Source organism: Macaca mulatta, chromosome 18 (genome assembly GCF_049350105.2).
Source record: "Macaca mulatta isolate MMU2019108-1 chromosome 18, T2T-MMU8v2.0, whole genome shotgun sequence".
In the NCBI taxonomy this organism is placed as follows: Eukaryota; Metazoa; Chordata; class Mammalia; order Primates; family Cercopithecidae; genus Macaca; species Macaca mulatta.
Window position 1 is genome coordinate 70,716,042 of NC_133423.1, and position 27,841 is coordinate 70,743,882.

The following is a 27,841-nucleotide window of genomic DNA, read 5'->3' on the forward strand; positions in this document are numbered from 1 at the left end:
GGGATCTTGATGATAATAGCCCTTGATGTGTTAAAGATACGGTTCAGGATTTATCAGGAACCAGATTCAAATGGTGCCTGTTATTAATTTCCCTTAGTCATCTATCCTTCTGGAGTTTATTTTGTTGCCTGGAACTTGCACTGTTTGTTTGGGAAAATTCTGTAAGTTTATAAATACTGTGTGAGAAATACTTTAAATTATTTCAGAAGAAAATCTTGACGTATACTATACAGTATACTGTTCTGTATTATTGACTGCATTATTGAGTCCAAAGAGCTAGAGCAGTGGTCAGAGATTAGATCAGCATTTTACTTATTCAGACTTCCCTGTCGCTTTAGTTGAGTGACCTCAATCAAACAAGGGTTGAATGCTGGGTGTTATAGAGCAGTGAGTAAGTATTCATTTATCTTAATAATTCGCAGTTCATCTTTATATACGACCTTGTACGGAGGTTGCTGGAAATACTTGATGGTACTAATCTTCATAAAATCCTTCTAATGAAAGAAAATGATATGTAGATCGAGATATGGGTATATGTTCATGAATGCTGGAAAAATGTTATTTTTCGATGACCAAATAATGTCATGTGTTTAGAATTAAAACAGAAACTTAAGACATGACTTAAAACATGTAAATAGTAATGTCTTCTGAATTTTTCCTTTCAGTGAACTTATTAAAACTGCAGATGGAGGACAGATTTCACTGGACTGGTTTGATAATGATAACAGTATGCGTTATATGGATGCCAGCACGAGACCTACTATCTTATTGTTGCCTGGCCTCACTGGAACAAGCAAGGAGTCATATATCCTTCATATGATCCATCTTAGTGAAGAATTAGGATACAGGTACCAGTAAAAGATTTCTTTTTTTTCACTTGATCCATTCCAAATGAAGTACAAATATATCTACATGTTTGTTTCGGAAATACTTAGTACTTCTTGCATAGAAAAGCAGTCCCTTAAGTTATTATTTTTCTCTGCATTCTTTTTTTCCTTTTTTTTCAGGAAGAGGCATAACTGAATCATCTCACAGGGGATGTCACTTAGCATAGTAGGCACCTTGCAGATTTAGGCTGAATTAATGAATGAAATTAGACTCATCAGAGCATTGACTGAGCCCTGCCCCCCACCCCCACCCCAATGTAGAGAGTGTTATGGAGGGAGAACAGCAATTACAAACCCCTGAGAGAGTACACAGGGGCCCTCATGGCACATTCTGGGGCCTGGATTCACTAATCTTGTCACCCTGGCTCAGCTCCCAAGTGCAAAAAATATTCAGAATCAGTTTGTAGATCATCCCTATTTATCAAAGATGATCTCTGCCTCTTCTGACCACCTAAGTTTGCAGGTGCACTTGGCTAGTCTCCAGTTGATGATGCCACAGCTTTTCTGAGTAATCATTATTAAGCTCAGTCACCAGGTACAATTTAATTTTTTTGCAAGTGATTTAGCAACTTTAAGTTTCAAGTTCAGCTCTAGAATCTTCAAGTAGAGTCATTATAAAAGGTACTGCTTTTTTGTGCTGCAGACTTTTTTTTTTAGCTGATGGTAATTATTGTAATGGAACACTCTGTGAGTTGTATTTAAAGCAGAGTTGTATTTTTTGTTAAACTTGAAACACTTGTGTGAAAAGCTGATGGTACGTTTACCTTAAAAAAATAATTTTAGGCTGGGCACAGTGGCTCATGCCTGTAATCCCAGCACTTTGGAAGGCCAAAGCCAGTGGATTGCTTGAGCCCAGGAGTTCAAGACCAGCCTGGGCAACATGGTGAGACCTAGTCTCTACAAAAATTAGCCGGGCATGGTGGCATGCACCTATAGTTCCAGCTACTGACAAGGCTGAGGTAGGACAATCAACTGGGCCCAGGAGGTAGAGCCTGCAATGAACTATGATCATGCCACTGGACTCCAGCCTGGATGACAGAGTGATAACTTGGGCAAAAAAAAAAAAGAAAAGAAGAACATTTTGATGTTTGATATAAAGGGGAAAATTCCATAATAGCTAACTCAATTTTAACAAGTTAATTCTGGGCCGGGCGCGGTGGCTCAAGCCTGTAATCCCAGCACTTTGGGAGGCCGAGACGGGCGGATCACAAGGTCAGGAGATCGAGACCATCCTGGCTAACACGGTGAAACCCCGTCTCTACTAAAAAATACAAAAACTAGCCGGGCGAGGTGGCAGACGCCTGTAGTCCCAGCTACTCGGGAGGCTGAGGTAGGAGAATGGCGTGAACCCGGGAGGCGGAGCTTGCAGTGAGCTGAGATCCGGCCACTGCACTCCAGCCTGGGCGACAAAGCGAGACTCTGTCTCAACAACAACAAAAAAAAGAAACAAAAAAAAAAAAAGTTAATTCTGATCTTTTATAAATAATAGCCTATTTTGTCCATGAAGTAACATTCTCTCAAGAACTAGGATATGAAGTTCAAGAATTATATTCAAGAAATTGGCTTAGCAGTAGTAGGAATTCATCATCATTCCATGTTTAAGCACCATACAGTTAGATGTGAGGCTTGGTTCCTTTTTTTTTTATGAGACCGCATCTGGCTCTGTTGCCTAGCATGGAGCGCAGTGGCATGATCATGGTTCACTGCAGTCTCTTACAGGCGTGAGTCAATGTTCCCGGCCTGGTTCCTTTTTTTTTTTTTTTTTTTTGGCTAAAAGTCATCCTCAGAAGGTACAGAAGATCATAAAGCCTTTTGTACATATTTAAATTACTGCTTCTAGATTTGGCCTGAGCTGTCTCCCAAGACTTAGAACTGCTTTTAAAAAACAATGTGGGCTGGGGGCTGTGGCTCACACCTGTGTAATAACAGCACTTTGGGAGGCCGAGGCGGGTGGATCACTTGAGGTCAGGAGTTCAAGACCAACTTGGCCAACATGGTGAAACCCCATCTCTACTAAAAACACAAAAATTAGCCAGGTGTGATGGCGGGCACCTGTAATCTCAGCTACTCAGGAGGCTGAGGCAGGAGAATTGCTTGAACCTGGGAGGCAGAGGGTGCAGTGAGCCGAGATCGTGCCACTGCACTCCAGCCTGGGCAACAAGAGCAAAACTCTGTCTCAAAAAAGATAAATAAATAATAAAAATAAAATAAAAAAAAAATTGGGGCCCGGTATGGTGGCTCACACCTGTAATCCCAGCACTTTGGAAGGCTGAGGTGGGCTGATCACAAGGTCAGGAGTCCGAGACCAGTCTGACCAACATGGTGAAACCCTCTTTCTACTAAAAATACAAAAAAAATTAGCCAGGCATGGTGGTACATGCTTATAATCCCAACTACTTGGGAGGCTGAGGCAGGAGAATTGTTTGAACTTGGGAGACAGAGGTTGCAGTGAGCCAAGATTGTGTCACTGCACTCCAGCCTGGGTGACAGAGTGAGACTCTGTCTCAAAAAAATAAATGAATAAATAAAACAATGTGGTTGAAACTCCAAGGACTGAGTCTCATAAGCCCTGGAGTTGCCAGTGCACATACCTTTTGTCCGTTGCTTTTAAAGGTTGCCAGATTTTGGCCGGGTGCAGCGGCTCACGCCTGTAATCCCAGCACTTTGGGAGGCTGAGGCGTGTGGATCACAAGGTCAGGAGTTCGAGGCCAGCCTGGCCAACATAGTGAAACCCCATCTGTACTAAAAATACAAAAATTAGCCAGGCATGGTGGTGCATGCCTGTAGTCCCAGCTACTCAGGAGGCTGAGGGAGAATCGCTTGAACCCGGGAGGCGGAGGTTGCGGTGAGCCAAGATTGCGCAATTGCACTCCAGCCTGGGCAACAGGAGCGAAACTCTGTCTCAAAAAAATTTTTTTAAATTACAAAAGCAGAAACTGCAGGGCCTCTTGAGACCCAGGCTGAGAACTCCCACAGTGCTACTGGTCAAAGCAAGTCACATGGTCAGCCCAGAGTCAACGAGTAGGGAAATAGACTCTGCCTCTTGAAAGGAAAAGCTTCAAAATGTTTTTGCAACCACCACAGAAAGCCAGGCAGTTTTAAAGACCGCTAAGAATAAAAATAGATCTGGAAGTTTGGCACAAGGCTGAGTTGAGTCTTTAGGTACCAAAATGATCTAAGTCATTGGTACTGTAGCATGGGATCTAGCAGATAACAGGGCTTGTGAAAAGCTGTGTAATATGAAGGAACGTGCTTGGGCTTTGGAGTCAAGCTGGATTCAGATGTTGGAACTGCCACTTTCTAAGGGACCCTGGACAGTTAATATAACATTCCTCATCACAGTATTCTCACCTACTTCACAGGGTTGTTAGAATGTGTAAAGTAGGCAGGGTGCAGGGGCCCATGCCTGTAATCCCAGCAGTTTGCGAGGCTGCGATGGGTGGATAGCTTGAGGTTAGGAGTTCGAAACCAGCCTGGTCAACATGGTGAAACTCCATTTACCAGGCATAGTGGCGTGCACATGTAATCGCAGCTACTCAGGAATCTAAGACACGAGAGTCACTTGAACTTGGGGAGTGGAGGTTGCAGTGAGCTGAGATTGTGCCACTGCACTCCAGCTTGGGAGACAAAGCAAGACTCCATCTCAAAAAAAAAATAAGTGTAAAGTACTTGGTGGGGTGCCCTGCACAAAGTGGGTCTTTAGAAAATGTTTATGTCATCCAGGCGCAGTGGCTCACGTCTGTAATCCCAGCAGTCTGGGAGGCCAAGGTGGGTGGATCACCTGAGGTCAGAAGTTAGAGACCAGCCTGACCCACATGGCGAAACCCATCTCTACTAAAAATACAAAGAAAAATTAGCTGGGTGTGGTGATGGGCACCTGTAATCCCAGCTACTTGGGAGGCTGAGGCAGAAGAACTGCTTGAACCTGGGAGGCGGAGTTTACAATGGGCCCAGATGGTTGAACCTGGGAGATGGAGGTTGCAGTGAACTACTACACTCCAGCTTGGGTGACAGAGCAAGACTCTGTCTTAAAAAAGAAAACGTTTATGTCTCCTTCTCTCATCTTCTGTTCCCTGGCCAGGGTAGAAAATGTTTTATAGGCTGGGTGCAGTGGCTTATGCCTATAATCCCAGCACTTTGGGAGGCTGAGGTGGGCAGATCCCCTCTGGTCAGGAGTTCAAGACCAGCCTGGCCAACAGGGTGAAACCCCGTCTCTACTAAAACTACAAAAAATTAGCTGGATGTGGTGGCGGGTGCCTGTAATCCCAGCTACTCGGGAGGCTGAGGCAGGATAATCGCTTGAACCCGGAGGCGGAGGTTGCAGTGAGCTGAGATCTCACCATTGCACTCCAGGCTGGGAGACAGAGCGAAACTCCGTCTCAAAAAAAAAAAAGAAAATATTTTATAATTCAAAAGAACGAGTACAAGCAAATCTACCTCTTGGGATACAGAAACATGTAGTTTCCTTGTGGGAGTACATAGATGTTACCATGTCTGCTATACATGAGTGTTTCAGTATCTTCAGTATGAATGTCCCTGAAGCACAGGGAGCACTTGCCATCCTGTCCCAGTTACTATCTTGTGTAGAGGTTGAAGGTTTAGGGAGAGTCATGAAGTATGTTAGGTCACCAGGGAACTGTCAATTATTTACTGATGAGATATGAGATATGATATATGATTTAGACATTGGAGAGAACCTAACTCCCAGCATATGGTCAAAGGAGACATAGTGGTTTATTGTTGATGTTAAACCATTGCTTTTTTCCCTCTACCTGAAAACTGACAAAAACAAAGTACTTTTCTGTTAAGGTTCTTTAATTCAAACTTCAGGATGGATGGGTTAGAAACTAGGCTTAAGTTTGTTTAAGATAATTGTGAGCAAAGGCTTTACTGTGTAAGTTAAAGGTAAATAGAATGAAGCTAGGCCTGGTGGCTCAGGCCTGTAATCCCGGCACCCTGGGAAGCCGAGGCAGGTGGATCACTTGAGGTCAGGAGTTTGAGACAAGCCTGGCCAACATGGCAAAACCTTGTCTCTACTAAAAATACAAAAAATTAGCCAGGCATCATGGCATGCGCCTGTAATTGCAGCTACCTCAGAGGCTGAGGCAGGAGAATCACTTGAACCCGGGAGGTGGAGGTTGCAGTGAGCCAAGATCACACCACTGTACTCCAGCTTGGGCAAGAGTGAAACTCTGTCTCAATTTTTAAAAAAAGGGTAAATACGCTGGGCATGTTAGCTCACGCCTATAATCCCAGCACTTCAGGAGTCCGAGGCGGGTTGATCACATCAGGAGTTCGAGACCAGCCTGGCCAATATGGTGACACCTGTCTCCACTAAAATACAAAAATTAGCCAGGCGTGGTGGTGCATGCCTGTGGTCCCAGCTACTCGGGAGGGTGAGGCAGAAGAATCACTTGAACCCGGGTTGCAGAGGTTGCAGTGAGCTGAGATCGCGCCATTGCACTCCAGCCAGGGATCTTTACTATTTTTCAAGTCCTAACGCAAGATCTGTCTACCTTTTATGAAGCCTTTCTTAATCAATTTTGCCCATCCTGACCTCATAGGGTTTTATTGTCTATACTACTTCTTGGACATTGAATCTTATACTGTCTTGTTTTATTACTTTGGTTGTAGTCATTCAACTGAAAATATGGTGCATATCTTTTCAATCTAACTAGATTGTACCCTCCTTGAGGCCAGGAACCTTATGTTGATATTTTGTTTCTCTACTACAGGCTCTAACGCAATCTTCAGTAAATATTATTGAATGAATAAATGGTTATTCCAATGTTAATATTCATGTAAAGTTCTTAGAACGTGATCTGGCGCATAGTAAACACTAGTAAACACTATCTGTTGTTACAGATAATAAATATATAGAAAATAAATAAATACATAAAAATTATAATTTATTACCTGAAATCAGAATCATATGACTAGCTGATCCCTGAATGTTCCTCTCATTCTACGCTTTGCTGATTATCATTTCTATTGTTACACTCAAAGATTTGGGGAATCTTAGAACTGAAATATTTCAGATTGCCTGATAAAATTACAGATACGGAAACTAGGCCTAGACAGGTACTCAAAACCCATGTAAGTTTCGTTGCTTTTCTTAGGTGCCCAAGCTCAGAGTCTGCTACTTTTTTTGTTATTTTTGTTCTTTGAGACAGGCTCTCCTTCTGTCACCCAGGCCGGAGTGCAATGGTGTGATCACAGCACCGCAACCTTGACCTCCAGGGTTCAAGCCTGAGCAGATTTGAGGCTCTCTGGTCCATCTCACTGTGACAGTGGTTCTCATCCTAGGGGCAGTTTTTCCCCCAGGGAACATTTGGCAATGTCTGGAGACATTTTTGGTTGTTATGCCTGGGGCATGTGCTACTGGCATCTAGTTGGTAGAGGCCAGAGATGCTGCTGAGTATCCTATAATGCACAGGACAGCACTGCTACAAATAATTATTTGGGCCAAAATGTCCATAGTACTAAAGACTGAGAAACTCTGTGCTATAGGTAGTCTTTTCCTTTTATTTAACCTTCATTAGAGGGCAGCCACCTGCTTCCCTGGTTAATGGGTTATCTTGTCACAGGAAGTTCTTCTTACCAGATTTGTTCTTTATTTGATATTTCTTTTCTTCATATTTTGAGGAAAAAATTTATATAGTTCAAATATGTAGGAAAAATAAGCTTTGCAGAACAATTTCCCTCATATACATGCCCTTTAGAATTGTTTGAGGTAACTGTAAAAATTAATTGGAGATAGCTGTTACAGAAGCTAAACAGAGGTAGCCAGGTGTGGTAGCTCACGCCTGTAATCCCAGCACTTTGGGAGGCCGAGGCAGGTGGATCATGACATCAGGAGATCAAGACCATCCTGGCTAACACGATGAAACCCCGTCTCTACTAAAAAAATACAAAAAAGCAGCTGGATGTGGTGGCGGGCACCTGTAGTCCCAGCTACTCGGGAGGCTGAGGCAGGAGAATGGCTTGAACCCGGGAGGTGGAGCTTGCAGTGAGCTGAGATTGCGCCACTGCACTCCAGCCGGAGTGACAGAGCAAGACTCTGTCTCAAAAACAAAACAAAAACATACATGTGCATGTGTCTTTATAGCAGCATGATTTATAATCCTTTGGGTATATACCCAGTAATGGGATGGCTGGGTCAAATGGTATTTCTAGTTCTAGATCCATTCATAATAGCAAAGACTTGGAACCAACCCAAATGTCCATCAGTGACAGACTGGATTAAGAAAATGTGGCACATATACACCATGGAATACTATGCAGCCATAAAAAAGGATGAGTTCATGTCCTTTGTAGGGACATGGATGCAGCTGGAAACCATCATTCTCAGCAAACTATCGCAAGAACAGAAAACCAAACACCGTGTGTTCTCACTCATAGGTGGGAATTGAACAATGAGATCACTTGGACACAGGAAGGGGAACATCACATACCGGGGCCTGTTGTGGGGTTGGGGGAGGGGCGAAGGATAGCATTAGGAGATATACCTAATGTAAATGACGAGTTAATGGGTGCAGCACACCAACATGGCACATGTATACATACGTAACAAACCTGTGTTGTGCACATGTACCCTAGAACATAAAGTATAATAAAATAAAAAATAAAATAAAAAAAACAACAAAAAAAAAAACAACAAAAAAACAGAGGCTGGGCACAGTGGCTCATACCTGTAATCCCAGAACTTTAGGAGGCTGAGACAGGAGGATTGTTTTGAGCTCACGAGTTCGAGACCAGCCTGGGCAACATAGGGAGACCCCATCTCTACAAAAAAATTTAAAAATTAGCCAGGCATGGTGGCGTGCGCCTGTAGTCCTAGCTACTCAGGAAGCTGAGAATCACATGAACCTAGGAGGTTGAGGCTGCAGTGAGCCATGATTGTGCCACTGCACTCCAGCCTGGACAACAGTGAGACCTTATCTCTAAAGAAAAAAAAGAAGAGATTAACAGACCTCTCAGTGCCTTAGGAATAGTACTTTGACAGCCAACTCTTTTAGCTCAGTGTTCCCTGATGACTGTCAGGGTAGCAGAGGGGTTAAATGACAAGAGCTGGTTGCTCATTCCCAGCTGGAGTGGGAGAAAGGGCAGAATGGCAGCCTTCTTTCTAAAAGCTGTCCTCTGTAGCTGCTTTGCTCCCTCATTCTTCCTTATCTCGCTGCCCCATGTCCGAGGCTTGAAGTATACAATGATGACTGCTACTGATTGAACATTGTTAGGAACAAAGCCCTATGGAGTGGTCAGTACAATTCCTCCTCTAGCAAGAGCTACCAGAACTATGATCCACTTTCCAAAGTTGCCTGAAGGAAAACGCAAATATCCCAGTCTGCAGTTTAGAAGAAAATCCCAGATATGTAGGCTGCTTTTTCATGAGTTTGCGGATCATCTTTTTCTTTCCCCTCACTAGTGCTCTTGCCTTCTCTCACTGGCAGTCACATGATAACATCTTGCTCCAGAAGCCATTTTAATCCTTATTTAATGTTTGTACTCTAAAGTGATTCTTTTCTGAATGACTGGGAGCTTCAAGTTTCAAGGTCATAATTAACTTTAGCACTGGTTCCTGTGTGATTTAGGTGCTTATGCAAGTAAATACAAATGGCCAACTGAAATTTTATTTATATCAAGACATCTTGCCATTGTTTTTAACAAGAAAAGATAAAGGAGTCACTGAGCCTACTCTGACTTTTCTGAATGTATTTATAGTTTATTTAAGATTTCTCTGGCCGGGCGTGGTGATGCATGCCTATAATCCCAGCAATTGGGAGGCCAAGACAGGAGGATCGCTTGAGCCCAGGAGTTAGAGACCAACCTGGGCAACATGGTGAGATCCTGTTTTTACAAGTAACTTTTAACAATCACCCAGGCTGGCTGGGCACGGTGGCTCACGCCTGTAATCCCAACCCTTTGGGAGGCCGAGGGGAGACAGATCACTTGAGATTAGGAGTTCTAGAACAACCTGGCTAACATGGTGAAATCCCATCTCTACTAAAAGTACAAAAATTAGCTGGGCGTGGTGGCACACGCCTGTAATCCCAGCTACTCCGGAGGCTGAGGCAGGAGAATCACTTGAATCTGGGAGATGGAGGTTGCAATGAGCCAAGATCATGCCACTGCACTCCAGCCTGGGTGACAGAGTGAGACTCTGTCTCAAAAAAAGAAAAAAAAAGAAAAAAATTAACTGGGCCATGGTGGTGTGCACCTGTGGTCCCAGCTACTCAGCAAGCTGAGGCAGGAGGATTGCCTGAGCATGAGAGGCTGAGGCTGCAGTGATCTGTGACTGCGCCACTGCACTCCAGCCTGAGTGACAGAGTGAGACCATGTCTCAAAAAAAAAAAAAAAAGATTTAGGTGAGTCAGTAAAATGTAGTATTTCTAGCTTTCAATCAAATAGGATTTCTGAGGTTTCTAAACATTTCTCTTCTTTCAACTGGGCCTAATAAAATTTTCTATATGACTTTTCAGTTGCAAGAAAATTCCTTTGCAAGAACATAGCCTGCATACCACATTAAATGAAGGTGGTGTGCCTTGAGATCTAACCTTCCTGAGAAGAGAGTCAGAGTTGTGTATGTTCTATACAGCAGTCGGTTCATCGGTGCTTAGAACTTATACAGTGCTCAGCAGTACCCTGCAAGAAGAGATTTGGAATCTCAGATGGCCTTGATTGGTTGGATAGGTAATCAGACAAAAACAAAATGAATTTTAATTGTTATGAATATAGACCTACTAAATCAGTGAGAACCTGTGTAAACACAAATCAGGATTTTGTCTAAGGATGGTAAAAATACATATCTGGGGCTGTGGCTGCCTGAAAGTTAAATGAGAGTTAAATATTTTAAATACTAAATAACTTTTGAAACCAGCATGACACTACAACTACCATTATTTTTTTTTTTTTTTTTTTTTTTGAGACTGAGTCTGGCTCTGTCGCCCAGGCTGGAGTGCAGTGGCGGGATCTCAGCTCACTGCAAGCTCCGCCTCCCGGGTTTACGCCATTCTCCTGCCTCAGCCTCCCGAGTAGCTGGGACCACAGGCGCCCGCCACTTCGCCCGGCTAGTTTTTTGTATTTTTTAGTAGAGATGGGGTTTCACCATGTTAGCCAGGATGGTCTCGATCTCCTGACCTCGTGATCCGCCCGTCTCGGCCTCCCAAAGTGCTGGGATTACAGGCTTGAGCCACCGTGCCCGGCCACAACTACCATTATTACTAATAGCTAACTTTCACTGAGTACTTACTTCAGCCAACATTGACCTAAACCCTTTACATTGATCTGAGCCCATTTACCCAGCAGATGCAAACAGGATCAGAGAAAGCACAAGATCATCTTTCCTCCCTAGGTCAACTGAACAGTAAGCAGTAGCATAACAGGGCCCATCCCACCAGCTCAGGTGCCAGGCTGTTTGCAGCTCTACCTGTGATGCTTATACCTCATGTAAAATTCTGGCGTCCATGTTTTCTGAGCCTTAAGGAAACAAGAGCTGTTTCTTAGGATATAAATAGATACGTGTGAATGTTACAAATTTAATGGGTAGAAGATATATATTTTTTCTTTGTTTAAAGCAAAAACATGGCCAGGCACAGTAGCTCACGCCTGTAATCCCAACACTTTGGGAGGCGGAGGTAGGTAGATCACTTGAGGTCAGGAGTTCAAGACCAGCCTGGTCAACATAGTGAAACCCCATCTCTACTAAAAATACAGAAAAATTAGCCAGGCATGGTGGCAGGCACCTGTAATCCCAACCACTAAGGAGGCTGAGGCAGGAGAATCGCTTCAACCCCAGGAGGCGGAGGTTATAGTGAGCCAAAATCACGCCATTGCACTCCAGCCTGGGTGACAAGAGCGAGACTCCATCTCAAAAAAAAAAGCAAAAACATTTAAATTTGACTTGTATTTAGAATTGTTTTAAAAACACTTATTGGAGGTCCACATATGTGCATAGGAAGAAATATTCTAATCTTGGTAGGAAACATTAACATCACTTTAGTATACAATTTTCTAATTTGAACCCACATGTGGAATTTAGAGAACTGGAATTTTATTTTAGCGCATTTAGATGAAATTGTCAAACATTATACCTGTAAGGCAGATTTTTAAAATCTTTTAGTGCTGTAAATCAGTGTCAGTAAGATTAATATTATATCATGAGCAAGAATCATGTGTAGAAATAACAAAAATTGCTTTCCTGGTTTTTAGATGTGTGGTTTTTAACAACAGAGGAGTGGCGGGGGAGAATCTCTTGGTAAGTAAATTTAAAAGACAACAGTCTTAACTTTTTAAAGAATCATTTATAGTTTTATAACAAAAAAGCATATTCTTTTTATTTAAAATAACTCTTTGTTTACATAAACAATACAAATTTATCATACAAAAATACAGATGTGGAAAAAAAGGAAATTTACAAGACCCATAATTACATAACCAGGGATATTCCCTTAGTCTATGTTCATTCAGATTTCATATATAAATAGAATTTATGTAATATATTTCTATTTTTATAAAATTTAAGATTCTATTTTGTAACTAAACTTTTGTATTTACTACATTTTAACATCAATAATTATTCATCTACATCATTTTTTTTCTACCCTCTCAACCCAGCTTTTCCTGACTCTGGGAAGAACTGGGAAGATAAGGCCTCATTTTTAGTGCAAAACACATTTTCTTTAAAAATTAACCAATGCAAAACAAATTAACTAATACAGTGATTTTTTTTTCCACTTACGAAATTTACATTTGTTATGAAACAATTTTGTATGTTATATTTGTGTTTTGCCAGCTGAAGTTTACATGGTGGAAATGTTATTGAAACCTTTTAAAATTTATACCAGGTCTTTTTTCCCCCCATCTAATTCTGAGGTTTTGCTAGGATAGATCTTTCACCTCTTAGAAAATCACTGTATCTGATGTTTAAATCCGTGAGTTGGAATGAGAAATATTCCACTCGCTAAAATTTTCTTCAGCTTTTTAACTTTTTACAATCTCAGCAGGTCAAAGGCAATTCTACTAGGATTGAAAGAAACATTTTGGGGGTCATTGATAGAGAATGACATTAAGACTATAAATAATTAAGTCATGCTGGAAATAAAAATTTACAGTCAGGTCACAAATGTCAACACTTTATAAGAACTTGGGAAGAAAAAACCTCTTGTACTTTGCTTTACAGTGACTTAGGCACTGGAGGAAATGAAGATCAATACGATTTCGAAAGCAAAAGTAACAGAGTGTTATGGTCTCACTTAAGTGCCTTGTAATAAATAGTTTGATGTGAAGGTTCACATTTCCTCATTCAGTCCAGCCCTTTAGGAACCTCGTAGACAGATAGTACTCTAAAGGGGAAAGATTTGAATGTGTCACTGTGGCCCTGGCCCAGACAAATCGTTTTTGTCTGCTGTGCATTCTTCTAGGACACAAAGCGGGGGAAGACATGGTCTGAGGCTCTCAAGGAAATAATGTGCTGCAAAGCCGAGCTCGTTAGTTCTTTATGAAGTGAGGGACAAAGATCTGTTCATTCAGCAAAGCCGTGGTGTGTGCCTGTTAAATAAGACACTGTGCAAGGCAATAGGGTGAAGATATACATATTAATGAGACACAGCCCTGATCTTTAGGAGCTCAAACTTTAGTTGTGGGAGAGAAAGTCAAGTCCATAAAAATATACACAGTGCTAAGTGTAACAGTAGCCTTTGTTAAGGCTACAGAGCACAAAGGGAAAGAGTAACAAAGTGCCTTGGGGAGGTGGGAGAACTTAGAGAGGAGGTAGCATTCTGAGTTGGATCTTGAAGGCTGTGATATTGAACCTCCACAGGGGAGAGAGAGGCTCAGCGCAAAGACCAAGGTATTATAAAGTGCATGCAATAGCAACTACTTACTATGGCTGGATGATGATGATAATTTTATCTAATATTTATGTAATCTGTAGAATGTATCAGTTATGTCTTTTCCTATTTAATCTTCAGAAATAGAAACAGCCCAATGATTTAGGTAAGTATAGCCCCCATTATCCCCCATTTCCTTTTGGAGACAGGGTCTTGCCCTGTTGCCCAGGCTGGAGTGTAGTGGCACAATCACGGCTCACTGTAGCCTCAACCTCCTGGGCTCAAGTAATCCTTCCATCTCAGCTTCCCAAGTAGGTGGAACCAGAGGTGTGTGCCACCATGCCTGGCTGATTTTTTATTTATTTGTTTTTTGTTTGTTGTTGTTGTTGTTTGTAGAGATGGGGTCTCACTCTGTTGCCCAGGCTGCTCTTAAACTCCTGGGCTCAAGCGATGCTCCCACAGTGCTGAGATTCCAGGTGTGAGCCATTGCACCTGGCCCTGTCCTGCGTTTTACAGATAAAGAAAACAAGACACTGGTAGGTTAGGAACTTACCCCTCCCAATCAATGGCAGAGCCAGGATTCAGACCCAGATGATCTAACTATGTGCTTATGTTCTTGACCATTATGCTTTATGCTTTCTTACTATTCTGGAAGTGGCAGGAATTTTTCTAGAAGGGTAGGGCCAGATTTTGAAGAATCACATGTAGAATCCTAAGAAACCTGGTAGTGAATCATTGATATTTTGAAGCAAGGGCATAATTTGATCATGGACATGTTTTAGAAAGAGAACCATGGCAGTGGTGTGTAGGAAAGAAAGAGATGGAGGGGAAGGAGGCTGGAGGCTGGAGGCTGGAGGCTGGGAGGCCAGTTAGAAAGCAGTTACTACAGACCTACATGGAGTTTGGAGTTTGAAAGCAGATGGAAGGGGAATAAAGAAGAAAGAACAAAAATGAGTAGTATTCATGGGGAAGAAAATAGTGTTAGCTGTATTGTGGGAAGTAAAGACAAGGGAGTCAAAGGTAATATTTCTAGCTTGGCTGGCTGATGGAAGATGCTGGTATTTGAAATAGGAAATTTAGAAGAATTTGTGAGATTATGATGTAACAAAGATAACAGAGTCCGTTTTAGATGGTTAGGGTGCTTTTAGATCATCTCGGTGGAAATTTTTAGTAAGTTTGTGGATGTACTGGACTGGCTTTCAGGAGAAAATAGGCAGGCAAGAGAGAGACAGACTGAGATCAGTGTGCAGGTAGAAGCTCAAGAGTAGTTGACATTAGTTAGGGCATGTGTAGAGTAAAAGGGGAGATTGATGGTTAGAAGCTTAAGAAACAACAGGCTGGGAGTGGTGGTTCACACCTGCAGTCCCAACACTTTGGGAGGCCCAGGTGGGAGGATCACTTGAGCCCAGAAGTTGAAGATCGGCCTGGGCAACATATTGAAACCCTGTCTCAAATATATATGTGTGTGTATATATATGATATATATATAAGATATATTGTGTATATATATTATATATAAATATATTGTATATATTATATGTTATATATAAAATATATAATATCTAGCATATATTATATTATATATAATATATTGTGTATATTTTATATTATATATATATTTTAAAAAGAAAAAAACAAATAGGAAGGAGAGAGAAAAAGAGAAGGATGCTTTAAAAACATTCTCTCCTTAGCATTTAAAGTTAATTAGAAATTTGCTTTGAAATAGTATAGCAACCCAGTAATTTTCAGCCCATAAGCTTTAATTGTATTTTTGAAAAACCTCCAAGAAGAATTCACTGAGTTCTAAGTAAGACAAGAGTAGCTGGGTCTCTGGAGTCTTACACAGTATGTCAGTTAAATTTTGATTAACTAGTACCCCCCAGCAGATATGTGTCTCAGAATAGCTAATAACACACTAAGCTGTTAGAGTTACAGTCTGGCAGGCAGCTTGGGTTTGTGTAGCAGAAAGGACCTTGGACTCAGTAAGAAGTCCCAAGTTCAAGTTCTGTTGTCACCACTAACCAGCTATAAGTGGTAAAGTACAAGTCAAATAACCTTTCTGTTTCTCTTTTTCTTGACTGAAATATGATAATAATGTGTACTTGCCACCTCACAAGGTTGTTTCAAGTTCACGTGAAATAATAAACATGAGGCTGAGCACGGTGGCTCACACCTGTAATCCCAGCACTTTAGGAGGCTGAGGTGGGCGGATCACTTGAGGCCAGGAGTTCGAGATCAGCCTGGCCAATATGGTAAAACCCCGTCTCTGCTAAAAATACAAAAAATTGGCCGGGCGCGGTGGCTCAAGCCTGTAATCCCAGCACTTTGGGGGGCCAAGATGGGCAGATCGTGAGGTCAGGAGATCGAGACCATCCTTGCTAACACGGTGAAACCCCGTCTCTACTAAAAAATACAAAAAACTAGCTGGGCGAGGTGGCGGGCACCTGTAGTCCCAGCTACTCGGGAGGCTGAGGCAGGAGAATGGCGTAAACCCGGGAGGTGGAGCTTGCAGTGAGCTGAGATCCGGCCACTGTACTCCAGCCTGGGCAACAGAGCGAGACTCTGTCTCAAAAAAAAAAAAAAAAACCAAAAAATTAGCCGGGCATGGTGGCACATACCTGTAGTCCCAGCTACTTAGGAGGCTGAGGCAGGAGAATCATTTGAACCCAGGAGGTGGAGGTTACAGTGAACCAAGATGGCGTCACTGCACTCCAGCCTGGGTGACAGAGCAAGAATCCATCTCAAAAACAAACAAACAAGCAAAAAGAAAGAAACAGTAAACTTGAAATATCTTGTAAAATAAAACTTTTTAGGGCCGGGCACAGTGGCTCATGCCTGTAATCCCAGCACTTTGGGAGGCTGAGGCAGGCAGATCACTTGAGCCCAGGAGTTCAAGACCAGCCTGGCCAACATGGCGAAACCCCATCTCTATTAAATTTAAAAAATAATAAAAAACAAAAACAGGCCAGGCACGGTGGCTCACGCCTGTAATCCCAGCGCTTTGGGAGGTCGAGGTGGGTGGATCATGAGGTCAGGAGTTCGAGACTGGTCTGGCCAACATGGTAAAATTCCGTCTCTACTAAAAATACAAAAATTAGCCGGGCATGTTGGCACATGCCTGTAATCCCAGCTACTTGGAAGGCTGAGGCAGGAAAATCACTTGAACCCAGGAGGCGAAGGTTGCAGTGAGCCCAGATCGTGCCACTGCACTCCAGCCTGGGTGACAGAGCGAGACTCTGTCTCAAAAAAATTTAATTAATTAAAATTAAAATTAAATAAAGTTTTTTATAACTCAAGGCATAATTGCTACTGTATTAACTCATTAGATCATTAGGGTATAAGAAGTATACATTTAATTAATTTACTTCCTTGAAATTCTTTTTTAAAGTACTTGTTCTAAAAGGATATAATTATAATTACCTTTGGTCATTCTACATCCTTATTATTCTTTTTTGAGTTGGATCAAAAAATGAGATGTTAATATTGATTATTAGAGTTAGCGTTGATATTTAGATCTCTTGATAATCCTGCTTCTGTCTTCAAGCTAAGAACAATTACTGTGTCATACTAGAGGAACTCTGATGTTTATTTATACCTCACCTTGTTCCAGAAAGAATTTAATGTAGCTCAGACCCAGAGTAAGCGAGACTTTAAGGTAGGCATAAAAAGGAACAAAAGATGAATCAGCAGAGATCAAACAGGAAGGAACTGTCTCTAACAGAAATTAGCTCACAGGAACTAGCAAAGGTGAAATGAAATTTAGGGTAAGCAGTTCTCCTAGGAGTGGAAATGTTAGAGATATACTTAGAATTTATAGCGATTACTATGGCTCCTACAAAGGAGAATAAGGAAGTGGAAATTTTCCACTGCCATTGTGTCCTCATTTCCAATTAGTTATTGTAGGATTGAGGGAAAGCCAAAGGCCTTTCTTACTAGGAAATGAGCATCCTGTACTAACCTTTTCTCCTTGGGTCTGTTTCCTACAGTAGACAGACACCCGAGTCTCGGTAGAGCAAACCTCAGATATCCCCATCGGGTTCTAGGAGCCTTGGAATAGATGGGACTTTTTCTTCTGCCCTGCAGATTGGTTTTCAAGGATAGGAATCCAGGTTACCCACAAATTCCCTGATATTGTTGATTACTTTGCGAACTTGTTTAGGAATGGTAACTTACAAATAACTTAGCCAAAATTTGTTGAAAGCTCTTTTTAGTTATAGGATCTATAACTAAAAGCTGTAAATTTAGTTGTACATCCTATAACTAATATTCAAAATAGGCAAATATGTAGACACAGAAAGCGATTTTTAGTTATAGGATCTTGGGTTCCCTATTTTTAGTTATAGGATCATGCAGACTTCTGTGTCCCTAACCCAATAAGAAAAGCATCCTAGCCACTTTGGAAAATAGTCTGGCAGTTCCTCCAAAAGTTAAAATAGAGTTACCATATGACCCAGAAATTCCTGAAATGAAAATATATGTTCTCACAAAAACTTATACATGGGCCAGGCACAGTGGCTCATACCTGTAATCCCAGCACTTTGGGAGGCCGAGGCAGGAGGATCACTTGAGTCCAGGAGTTCAAGACCAGTCTAGGCAACATAGTGAGACCTACCTTGTCTCTACAAAAACAAAAAATAGCCAAGTGTGGTGGCATGTGCCTGTTATAGCAGCTCCTTCGGAGGCTGGGTGCAGGAGGACCGCTTGAGCCCAGGAGTTTGAGGCTTCAGTGAGCCATGTTTGTACCATTGCACTCCAGCTTGGGCAATAGAGACCCTGTCTCTAAAAAATAAAAATAGGCCAGGCGCAGTGGCTCACACCTGTAATCCCAGCACTTTGGGAGGCCAAGGCGGGTGGGTCACAAGGTCAGGAGATCGAGACCATCCTGGCTAACACGGTAAAACCCCGTCTCTACTAAAAATGCAAAAAAAAAAAAAAAAAATTAGCCAGGCATGGTGGTGAGCGCCTGTAGTCCCACCTACTCGGGAGGCTGAGGCAGGAGAATGGTGTGAACTCAGGAGGCGGAGCTTGCAGTGACGAGATTGCCCCACTGCAGTCCAGCCTCGGCATCAGAGCGAGACTCTGTCTCAAAAAAAAAAAAAGGAAGTCTTGAATGCATGGATGCACTTTGAAAGCATTATGCTAAGTGAAGAAGCTCATCTCAACAGACCACATACTGTATCAGTCCATTTATATGAAATATTCAAAATAGGCAAATCTATAGACACAGAAAGTAGATTAATGATCACCTAAGCCTTGAGGTGGAGAATGATTGCTAATAGTAGGAGGTTTCTTTTTGGTGTGATAGAAATATTCTTAAATTTTGATGGCACAATTCTGAATATATGAAAAACCATTGACTTGTACCTGAATTATGGTATGCAAATTACATCTCATAAAGCTTTTAAAAAGAAAATCCTCCTTTAAGTGCTTTCTAGTTCAAGTTAGAGCTGGCTCAGCAGTTAAGGGAGGGCCAAGAAGGTCAAGCAGAAGCTGGAAAATAATTTAAAGCAGCACTGCCCAAAATGTGGCCTGTGGACCAACTCTGTTCCTCAGGGTACCTGACTCTAGTCCCAGACAAGATGAGGAGCTGAAATAGAATGTAAGCCAACTTAGGGCCGGATGCAGTGGCTCATGCCTGTAATCCCAGCACTTTGGGAGGCCAACGCTGGTGGACCACTTGAGGCCAGGAGTTTGAGACCAGCCTCGCCAACATGATGAAACCCTATCTCTACTAAAAATACAAAAATTAGCTGGGTGTGGTGGTGCATGCCTGTAATCCGTTACTTGGGAGGCTGAGACAGGAGAATCATTTGAACCCAGGAGGCAGAGGTTGCAGTGAGCCAAGATCACACCACTGTACTCCAGCCTGGTCAGCAGAGTGAGACTCAGTCTCAAAAAAAAAAAAAAAAAAAAAAACCCCACCTCATTCCATAGATGAGGACACCTCTGGAGAAGTGGGGTGACAGTCAGAAGTCATAAAGCTGATTAGTGGTCTTATGGCAGGAACTCGGGCTGTGCAGCCTAGCGTCTTGACTTTTCAGTACTGGCTTCCAGTCAAGTCAGCCTGAAAATCTGGGAATAGACGGAAGGAGAGTTTTCAGAGAGAGGATTATCCCCCCAACCTCAGATTCTTTGGAGTTAAAGACTCAGGTCTATAGAAATCTGTTCCTGTTTCCTATTAGCTTTTCCTCCTTAGCTTTTCCAGGGAAGCTAGTAGTGTAGGAGGGACTTAGAGCTCTTCCCCCACCCCGTCACCCCAGCTCCTCCACCCCACCCCATCATGGGCCATTTCCTGAAAAAGGCATTTAGAAAGGATTAAGGGACCTCCCTGATAGCCTGAGGAAGGAGGGGTATAGAGGTCAGGGCTGGCCAGGGCACAATTCAGTTTCAAACTTCTACTTTTAGGCAGTGCCTTTCTCACAGTACCTCACTACTGGACATACTGTTCCACCCAAGTTGGCCCTTTCCTAAGTGCTTCAAAATAACCTGTCCCTGCTCCCCTTACCTTCATCTATGTAACAACCCAAAAAGGCTGGTCTCAGCCAGGTGTAGGTGTGAACACATTTAATCCTTGAGAATTTTCTCCCAACATTGATGGGTCCAGTCCAATAATAACAAAAATTTTAAATGTAGAAGATTGTGGCCAGGCGTGGTGGCTCACATCTGTAATCCCAGCACTTTAGGAGGTCAAGCCAGAAGATCACTTGAGCCCAGGAGTTGGAGACCAGCCTGGGCAACATAATGAGACCTTATCTCTACAAAAAAATTTAAAAATTAGCTGGGTATGGGCATGGTGGCATGTGCCTGTAGTCCCAGCTACTCAGGAGGTTGAGGCAGGAGGATCGCTTGAGCCCAGGAGGTCAAGGCTGCAGGGAGCCATGATCATGCCACTGCACTGCACCCTGGACAACAGAGCAAGAACCTAGCTCAAAAAAAAAAAAAAAAAAAAAAAGTTCAAAATAAAAGAGAAAGAATGTTTTGTTGAATAATGGAAGAGTTTTAGAAATAATAATTTAATAGCTAGCTGTCATGCTTAATATGTGTCAGGTGATCCTGTAAGGTATGAGATGTTTGGAAGTACTTCCCCATACACTTCCAGGAATCCAAGAAGTTCAGACCCACATAGAACTAGATTTCCCTTCTCCCAAGTCATTCCAGATAGGTTTTATCATTTTTACCACTGCAGCAGCCTCCTCTTGGCTTAGCTCTCACCCTACTTATTCTCTTGGTGCAGAGATTCTCAACTCTGGCCTCCCATTAGAGTCCCCTGGGAAGCACTGAAAACTACTGCTCCCTGGTCAGGTGTGGGGGCTCACACCTATCATCCCAGCACTTGAGAGGCCAAGGCGAGTGATTGCATGAGGCCAGGAGTTTGAGACCAGCTTGGCCAACATGGTGAAACCCCTTCTCTACTAAAAGTACAAAAATTAGCCAGGCATGGTGGCGGGTGCTCTAATCCCAGCTACTCAGGAGGCTGAAGCAGGAGAATCGCTTGAACCCAGGAGACGGAGGTTGCAGTGAGCTGAGACTGTGCCAATGCACTCCATCCTGGGCGACAGAGCAAGACTCTGTCTCACAAAAACAAAAACAAAAAAACAGCCGGGCACGGTGGCTCACACCTGTAATCCCAGCACTTTAGGAGGCCAAGGTGGGCAAATCACCTGAGGTCGGAAGTTCCAGACCAGCCTGACCAACATGGAGAAACCCCATCTCTACTAAAAATACAAAATTAGCCAGACGTGGTGGCTCATGCCTGTAATCCCAGCTACTGGGAGGCTGAGGCAGGAGAATCGCTTGAACCTGTGAGGCGGAGGTTGCGGTGAGCTGAGATCGTGGCATTGCACTCCAGCTTGGGCAACAAGAGCGAAACTCCATCTCAAAAAGTACTGATCCCTGAACCCCAACCCCCAGAGATTCTGATTCATTTGGTCTGGGGTGGAGTCCAAGTATCTGTAATTTATTTTAAACACTCCTTGGAGAGTCTAATGTGCAAACAGGGCTGAAAATCCCTGGGAGCTGACGAGTAGTCCTGCATGTGATAGCCTCCATGACCCAGGTGAGTCACGAGATTTGCCTCTTAGGAGCCTGGACTGAAAATAACTCCTGGCTGACCTGCTCTAAGCCACTAACAAAACTGCTCATTTATTGGTGTAGCTTGTATAACATGACATCATGAGCATGTACGGCAGCCATCTGGAGCGTTGGCAGGAATGTGGCACAGAGGCCAGCCTCCAAGCTGGCCAGGATATTTCCTGGGACCCTTTGTTTTATGGTTAGTTGTTTTTAAAAATTAGCAAACTCCCAGGCAAATTTAGACAGTTGGTCATTTAATATGTCTATCAATGACTGGGTGAGATGATTGTTCATTAAACTGCTGATTTTACTTACGTGCAAATAATTTTTCTTCTCTCTGACTCCTTAATTAATTAACTCATATTCCAAAAATAAAATCAATTTTCCTAGGGACAACTTAGGCAGTTTACTAGGTACTGGACAGGGGATGGGTGAAATGAAAAACACATTACACTGTAGAGATCAATTATAGAGTGTAATTAGTCCTGTTTTAAAAGGATTATTCATTTTGGGGAGGCCCACAACCACACAGGAATCACAGAGTTCATTTAAATGCATCTTATCAAATATTTGAGTACAGATCATTAAGTACTTGAGAGAGGAATACGCAATGAAATGCTCTAAGATCCTGATGATCATCAAACATTACAGTTAAGTAAATATGAAACGTAAATGATTTTTTACGAGGCATTCATGTGTCTTTTTCAGTTTTCACTTTGCTGGACAGAAAACTAAAATTCTAGATAGCTTAGTTCAGCATTGGAAGTGTGGTAACCCCAGCCCTGAGAGAGAAGGATTCTGAGTTATGGCTTCCACGACAGATTAGCAAATTAATCTCCTCCAAGAATAGCTAGGGAGAGTCTGGCTACCTGATTAACAGAGGGAATTTTAAAATTTGAGTCTAGGTCAAAAATTGTTTTTTTAATGAAGAGAATTCTAAAACAGATTTTCTAAATCTGGTACAAGAAAATTGTCTTTCAGGTTAGGAGAAATCAGTTTGTCAGCTTTTAAGAAGCCTTAGTTGATTAAGAAGGATAAATTAGATGTAGTCCATAGGTAAATATAAAATATATACTTTATTGTTTTTCTTTTATATATGAATAATAGTAATTATATTTCATTCTCTTAAGTGCATTTTTTAAAACTAACCTCTTTCAGCCATTAAATTACTGTTGTTGGCCAGGCATGGTGGCTCACGCCTGTAATCCCAGTACTTTGGGAGGCTGAGGCAGGAGGATTGCTTGAGCCCAGGAGTTTGAGACCAGCCTGAGCAACATAATGAGACCTCATTTCTATAAAAAATAATGATAATAAATAAATTAGTGTCATTGCTCTCTGATCATAGTCACAGTTGGATAATTTAAACAACCTTGGTTTGTAATTATTATCAAATTATTCTAACTTATTGAATGTTTATGTCCAAATATCTGCTGGAAGTGATATCTCTTTTGGATTTTTCACATTTTTCCCATCCTCAGCCCACCCAGAAGGAGTTTCACCACCCAGCAGAATCCTCCCAGGTCTTCCTTCATCCCTCTTCTGATTAGATGTGATTTCATCTACTGGAAGGATAGCTGCCAGTTGCATTAGTAGCCCGAGGAACAGAATTTAACAGAGTCTTTTGTCTAAAAAGCTTCCAGTTGTATCTTCAGGCCTGAAGACGGTTTCTGCAGAGCCTGCCAATTCAGTTTACTGCCCCTTAAGTGTCTTTGCTGTGTGTTCTGGGTGAATCTTTAATGGGTCCCAAGTTCTGTAGGCTCTGCTTATTTCTAACTTCAGATCCTGTGAAGAAGGAAGGCAGATGATGTTTCCTGTTGGAACCCATCAAGTAGCAAGAGGCTGTGTGGTAGAACTGCATAGTTGTGCATATCAGAACTTAATTTATTAATTGGTCTCTTCCCTTTTAGTCCTGTGTGTCAGTTCAGTTTGACAAGGGTTTATTAACAGAGCTAGAGGTGAAAAGACAGTGACAGAGACTCACGTAGGACAGGGCATGGAGCAGGCTGGACAGGGCAATTAGGAGCAGGATTGAGAACAGCTGTGAGGTCCTAAAAGACAGGGGCCAAGTCTCACCTATTGTGACATTTATTTATTTTTTTGAGACAGGGTCTCACTCTGTCACCCAGGCTGGAGTGCAGTGGCATTATCTTGGCTCACTGCAACCTCCGCTTCCTGGGTTCAATCTATCCTCCCACCTCAGCCTCCCAAGTAGTTAGGATTACAGGCATGCGCCACTATGCCTGGCTAACTTTTGTATTTTTTGGTAGATGGGGGTTTCACCATGTTGGCCAAACTGGTCTTGAACTCTTGACCTCAAATGATCTGCTCTCCTCAGCCTCCCAAAGTGCTGGGATTACAGGTATGAGTCACCATGCACAGCCTTGTTGTGGCATTTATTCCATGCACAATTTCAACAGGCAGGGTTGACAGCGAAGGACTCCAGGCAGGTGGAGGTCACACAGGTGGCAAGGATATTAAGGGGCCTAGCAGGCAAGAGAACAGTATCCCATTGGTCTGTGTCTGTACATTGGAGAAATAATAAAACACAGAGCTGGAAGGGTTGCTCGGCATCATATTGTGGAAAGTCTTGAATGCTTGGCAGAGGCTTAATTCAGTAGGCAGTGGAAAGCTAATGAGAAATTTTAAGCAGAAAGACTGTCATGATTACAGCTGGAAGCGTTCATTAGGAAGATTAATCTAATAGTGCATTGAATGTGGGATTGTGAATGATTATCAGGAAAATCTGGGAGTTAACCAGTTAAGAAGTTTTGTGGCAGTCCAGGTGAGAGGCAAAAAGGCCTTGTAGCAAAGACAGCTGGTGCTACATCCTTACCCCTTGGCACTTATCATTCCCATGTATGCCTTTTTGAGGGCTTCCTGCATCTCTGTGACTGGGGGCATTCTCTAGCCACTGGAGCTGCTGGAACTGTGCTTAGGGCAGACCAGAAGTACCGGGGAGTTAACATCCTCCAGGATAGCCTTCAGCCAGTGGCTGAAAGGGAACTGGTGGATAAATAGCTCACTTGCCACTGGTGGGGATCATTGTAAGCCTTGTTTGACAGTCTCCCAGACTATCTCAGGGAGCTTGAGTCCCAGTTGCCCACAGCCATAAACTGCCTGGTATATTTTTCTTACTGACTTCCTGCCTTTCCTGACTCACTCTGCCACTCTCCTGCGGGTGCTTCCTGGTGTCGCCTTCCAAATGAACTGCTGGCACTCACATCCTTGCTTCAGGGGCCCTTTTGCGAGAAGCCAACTTACCAGCCCTGTACTAGAGTGGAGAGGAGTTTCCTTTCACTGAAAAGGAAGAAGCTACAGGATTGGGCAGTTTATCAGCTATGCGGTTAAGGGAGAGGGAGAAGGCCATGTCGCCCACAATTTTAACTAGGAAAATAAATGCTGTATATAGGGAAATGGGAAGTTAGGAGAAACGTTGGGAGTTTTCATGAAGACGAAAATGAGTTAATCTTTGTGCATTTTGAGTCTGAAGTACTGGTAGAACATTATAGGGCAGCTGCCTGCTGGAACCTGGAAATTTGGATCTGGAGCTGAGGATGAAAGTGACAGTGGAGGTTTAGGTTCAGTCACTGGGGAGAGGTGGTTGATGAAGATACGGGAGTAGATGAGAGCTTCAAGAACTGGGTATTGACCAGAAAATAAGCAGATATAAGCCTAAGACAAAACTTTTGGGAATGAATACCTACCTGCATTTGGGGTTGGGGGAAAAGTGACAGTGACTAGGTAGGAAATGGAAAGCTAGCAGAGCCACTGGGGAAGCCAGGGGAGGAGCTAGCAGGAGGCTGACTATGATGGAAAGGTTCCAGATTTGCTGAGTTTCAGAGTTCTGGAAACTGTCAGTCTATACCATTGGATCATTATGTATTGAGGCATAAGGAGCTTTATATAGTTTGTTTATTCATTTTGAGACAGTCTCAATCTGTCACCAAGGCTGGAGTGCAGTGTCATGATCACAGCTCACGGCAGCCTCTACCTCCCAGTCTCAGGTGATCCTCTACCACACCTGGCTAATTCCGTTTTTTTTTTTTTTTTTTTTTTAAGAGACGAGGGTCTTGCTGTGTTGCCCAGGGTGCTCTCAAACTGCTGGGCTCAAGCGATCAGCCCATCTCAGCCTCCCGAGTAGCTGGGACTACAGGCATACGGCACTACACCTGCCTAGCTTTACATATTTTAACATTTTAAGTGTCTATTGCAGTGTAGCACAGCTGGGGCTATATGGCTATACTATTATAAAAGAAAATAACATATCAGATTGTATAGTGCTTTGTCTGGAATGAAGGCAGTGCCAGAAATCCACACTCCTTCATTGGCAATATCATCAGTATTGATCTTAATGCAATCTATTTGGAGAAAAACATTTAGGGAAAACTCAGTCCCTGTATCTGAGGGTACCAGATATTGATTGATTCACTCTATACCTCATGGAACCCTGGTGCTTTACAAGAATTAGGTTCTTACTACAAACATATAATGCAGCCTCTGCTAATTTGTGACCTTTGGCAAATTACTCAACCTTGCTGGGCCTTAATTTCCTTATGTACAAATAAGAAACCAAGTGACATCTATGGTCCTTTTGACATAAAGATTCTGTGATCCTAGCAGTTTTCCTTAGGGCATTTTTCTTATGCCCTAACTCTGTGTCTATATGTATGCATTCTTACATATACACATATAGTTAAAGCCTGTATAATAGCAATATATGTTGGGGACTATTCATAAATAATTCAGAAATTTTAAAGCTGTGCAGTGTGAATAGACTCACCTGCAATCAAAATGCTGAGTAAGGATGATTTCATCACCCAGGTTCTCATGACAAATTCTGAAGTCACTATGAATGAGCCTAGTATAAAATATTTTCTATTTAGATTTTACATTGAATTTGTGCTCCCCTTTGTGATTGAAGTGCATTCAATCACAAAGTTTTTTTTTTTTTAAAGTATCTGAGCATAGTCACTTATTAGCTGTTAAGATGTTACAGGAGTTATTTAACCTCTCAATTCAGTTTCCTCATTTATAAAATAGAAACACTGGAGTCTTCCTCAGGGTTTTGTGGACACAAATTTAATGTTTCAATAAATGTTAGCCATGGAAAATATTGTCAGGTTAACGTTTTTCTTTCGGAGAGTCACATATTTGCAGATATCAAAAAGATGCCAGTAGGGAATAGGCTGTGTTTTAGGGATGAGTTTAACTGAGGCAATTGTTAAAAATTATAATTTTCTCAGGCTACTCATTAGTGATTGAACATTGGGTAATACAAAACCTTCCTGGTATGATCATGGTTTATTGACATAATGAAATTGGGTGGTGTAGATAACTAGTTTCCATGTTTTCTTAAAGTAATGTTACCAGATTCCCCTCCTTGTTATTAAATTTCTGGTTATTTTTTCTCACATATACTTAATTCTTCTTCTTTTTTTTTTTTTTTTTTTTTTTTTTTGAGACGGAGTCTCGCTGTGTCACCCAGGCTGGAGTGCAGTGGCTGGATCTCAGCTCACTGCAAGCTCCGCCTCCCGGGTTTATGCCATTCTCCTGCCTCAGCCTCCAGAGTAGCTGGGACTACAGGCACCCGCCACCTTGCCCGGCTAGTTTTTTGTATTTTTTAGTAGAGACGGGGTTTCACGGTGTTAGCCAGGATGGTCTCGATCTCCTGACCTCGTGATCCGCCGGTCTCAGCCTCCCAAAGTGCTGGGATTACAGGCTTGAGCCATTGCGCCTGGCCCCACATATACTTAATTCTGACACACACACACTCACATGTATTCTACAGAGAGGATTGCCCCCTCCTCCCAGATCTCAAGTAAAGTATCCATGATGCTTTTCTGCTCCTCTGCTACAGAGCCGTTATTGATGATGTTCACATGAAAACCATTTGTTTAGATGCATTATATATTGCAGCATGATCAACTTTACATATTTTAACATTTTAAGTGTCTACTGCAGTAGTACAGCTGAGGCTATCTGTATATACATACTATTAGAAAAGAAAATATTTGGCCGGGCACAGTGGCTCACGCCTGTAATCTCAGCACTGTG

The 27,841-nt window shown here is 42.4% G+C and overlaps 1 protein-coding gene and 1 long non-coding RNA gene across 9 annotated transcripts in view; one reads left to right on the forward strand and one right to left on the reverse strand.

The window, feature by feature from the left end:
• Positions 1-27,841, forward strand: part of ABHD3 (abhydrolase domain containing 3, phospholipase) — a 47,073-nt gene that overhangs the window by 1,613 nt on the left and 17,619 nt on the right. For 6 of the 8 annotated variants that reach the window (XR_013408147.1, XR_013408146.1, XR_013408148.1 and 3 more), the window contains exons 3-4: positions 666-848; positions 12,096-12,141. Coding sequence is in view for 2 of the 8 variants with exons in the window: in XM_015121648.3 (XP_014977134.1) it covers positions 666-848; positions 12,096-12,141 (229 nt within the window). In the remaining 6 variants the exon portion in view is untranslated. Of the gene's footprint in view, positions 1-665; positions 849-12,095; positions 12,142-13,855; positions 13,881-24,054; positions 24,147-27,841 lie in introns of those variants that run through there. The other 2 variants (XM_015121649.3, XM_077974797.1) reach the window with 2 other exon arrangements.
• LOC144336394 (uncharacterized) overlaps positions 23,456-27,841 on the reverse strand; it is a 42,142-nt gene continuing 37,756 nt past the window's right edge. The window contains exon 4 of the long non-coding RNA XR_013408149.1: positions 23,456-23,569. This is a non-coding gene — a long non-coding RNA (uncharacterized LOC144336394). The remainder of the gene's footprint in view (positions 23,570-27,841) is intronic.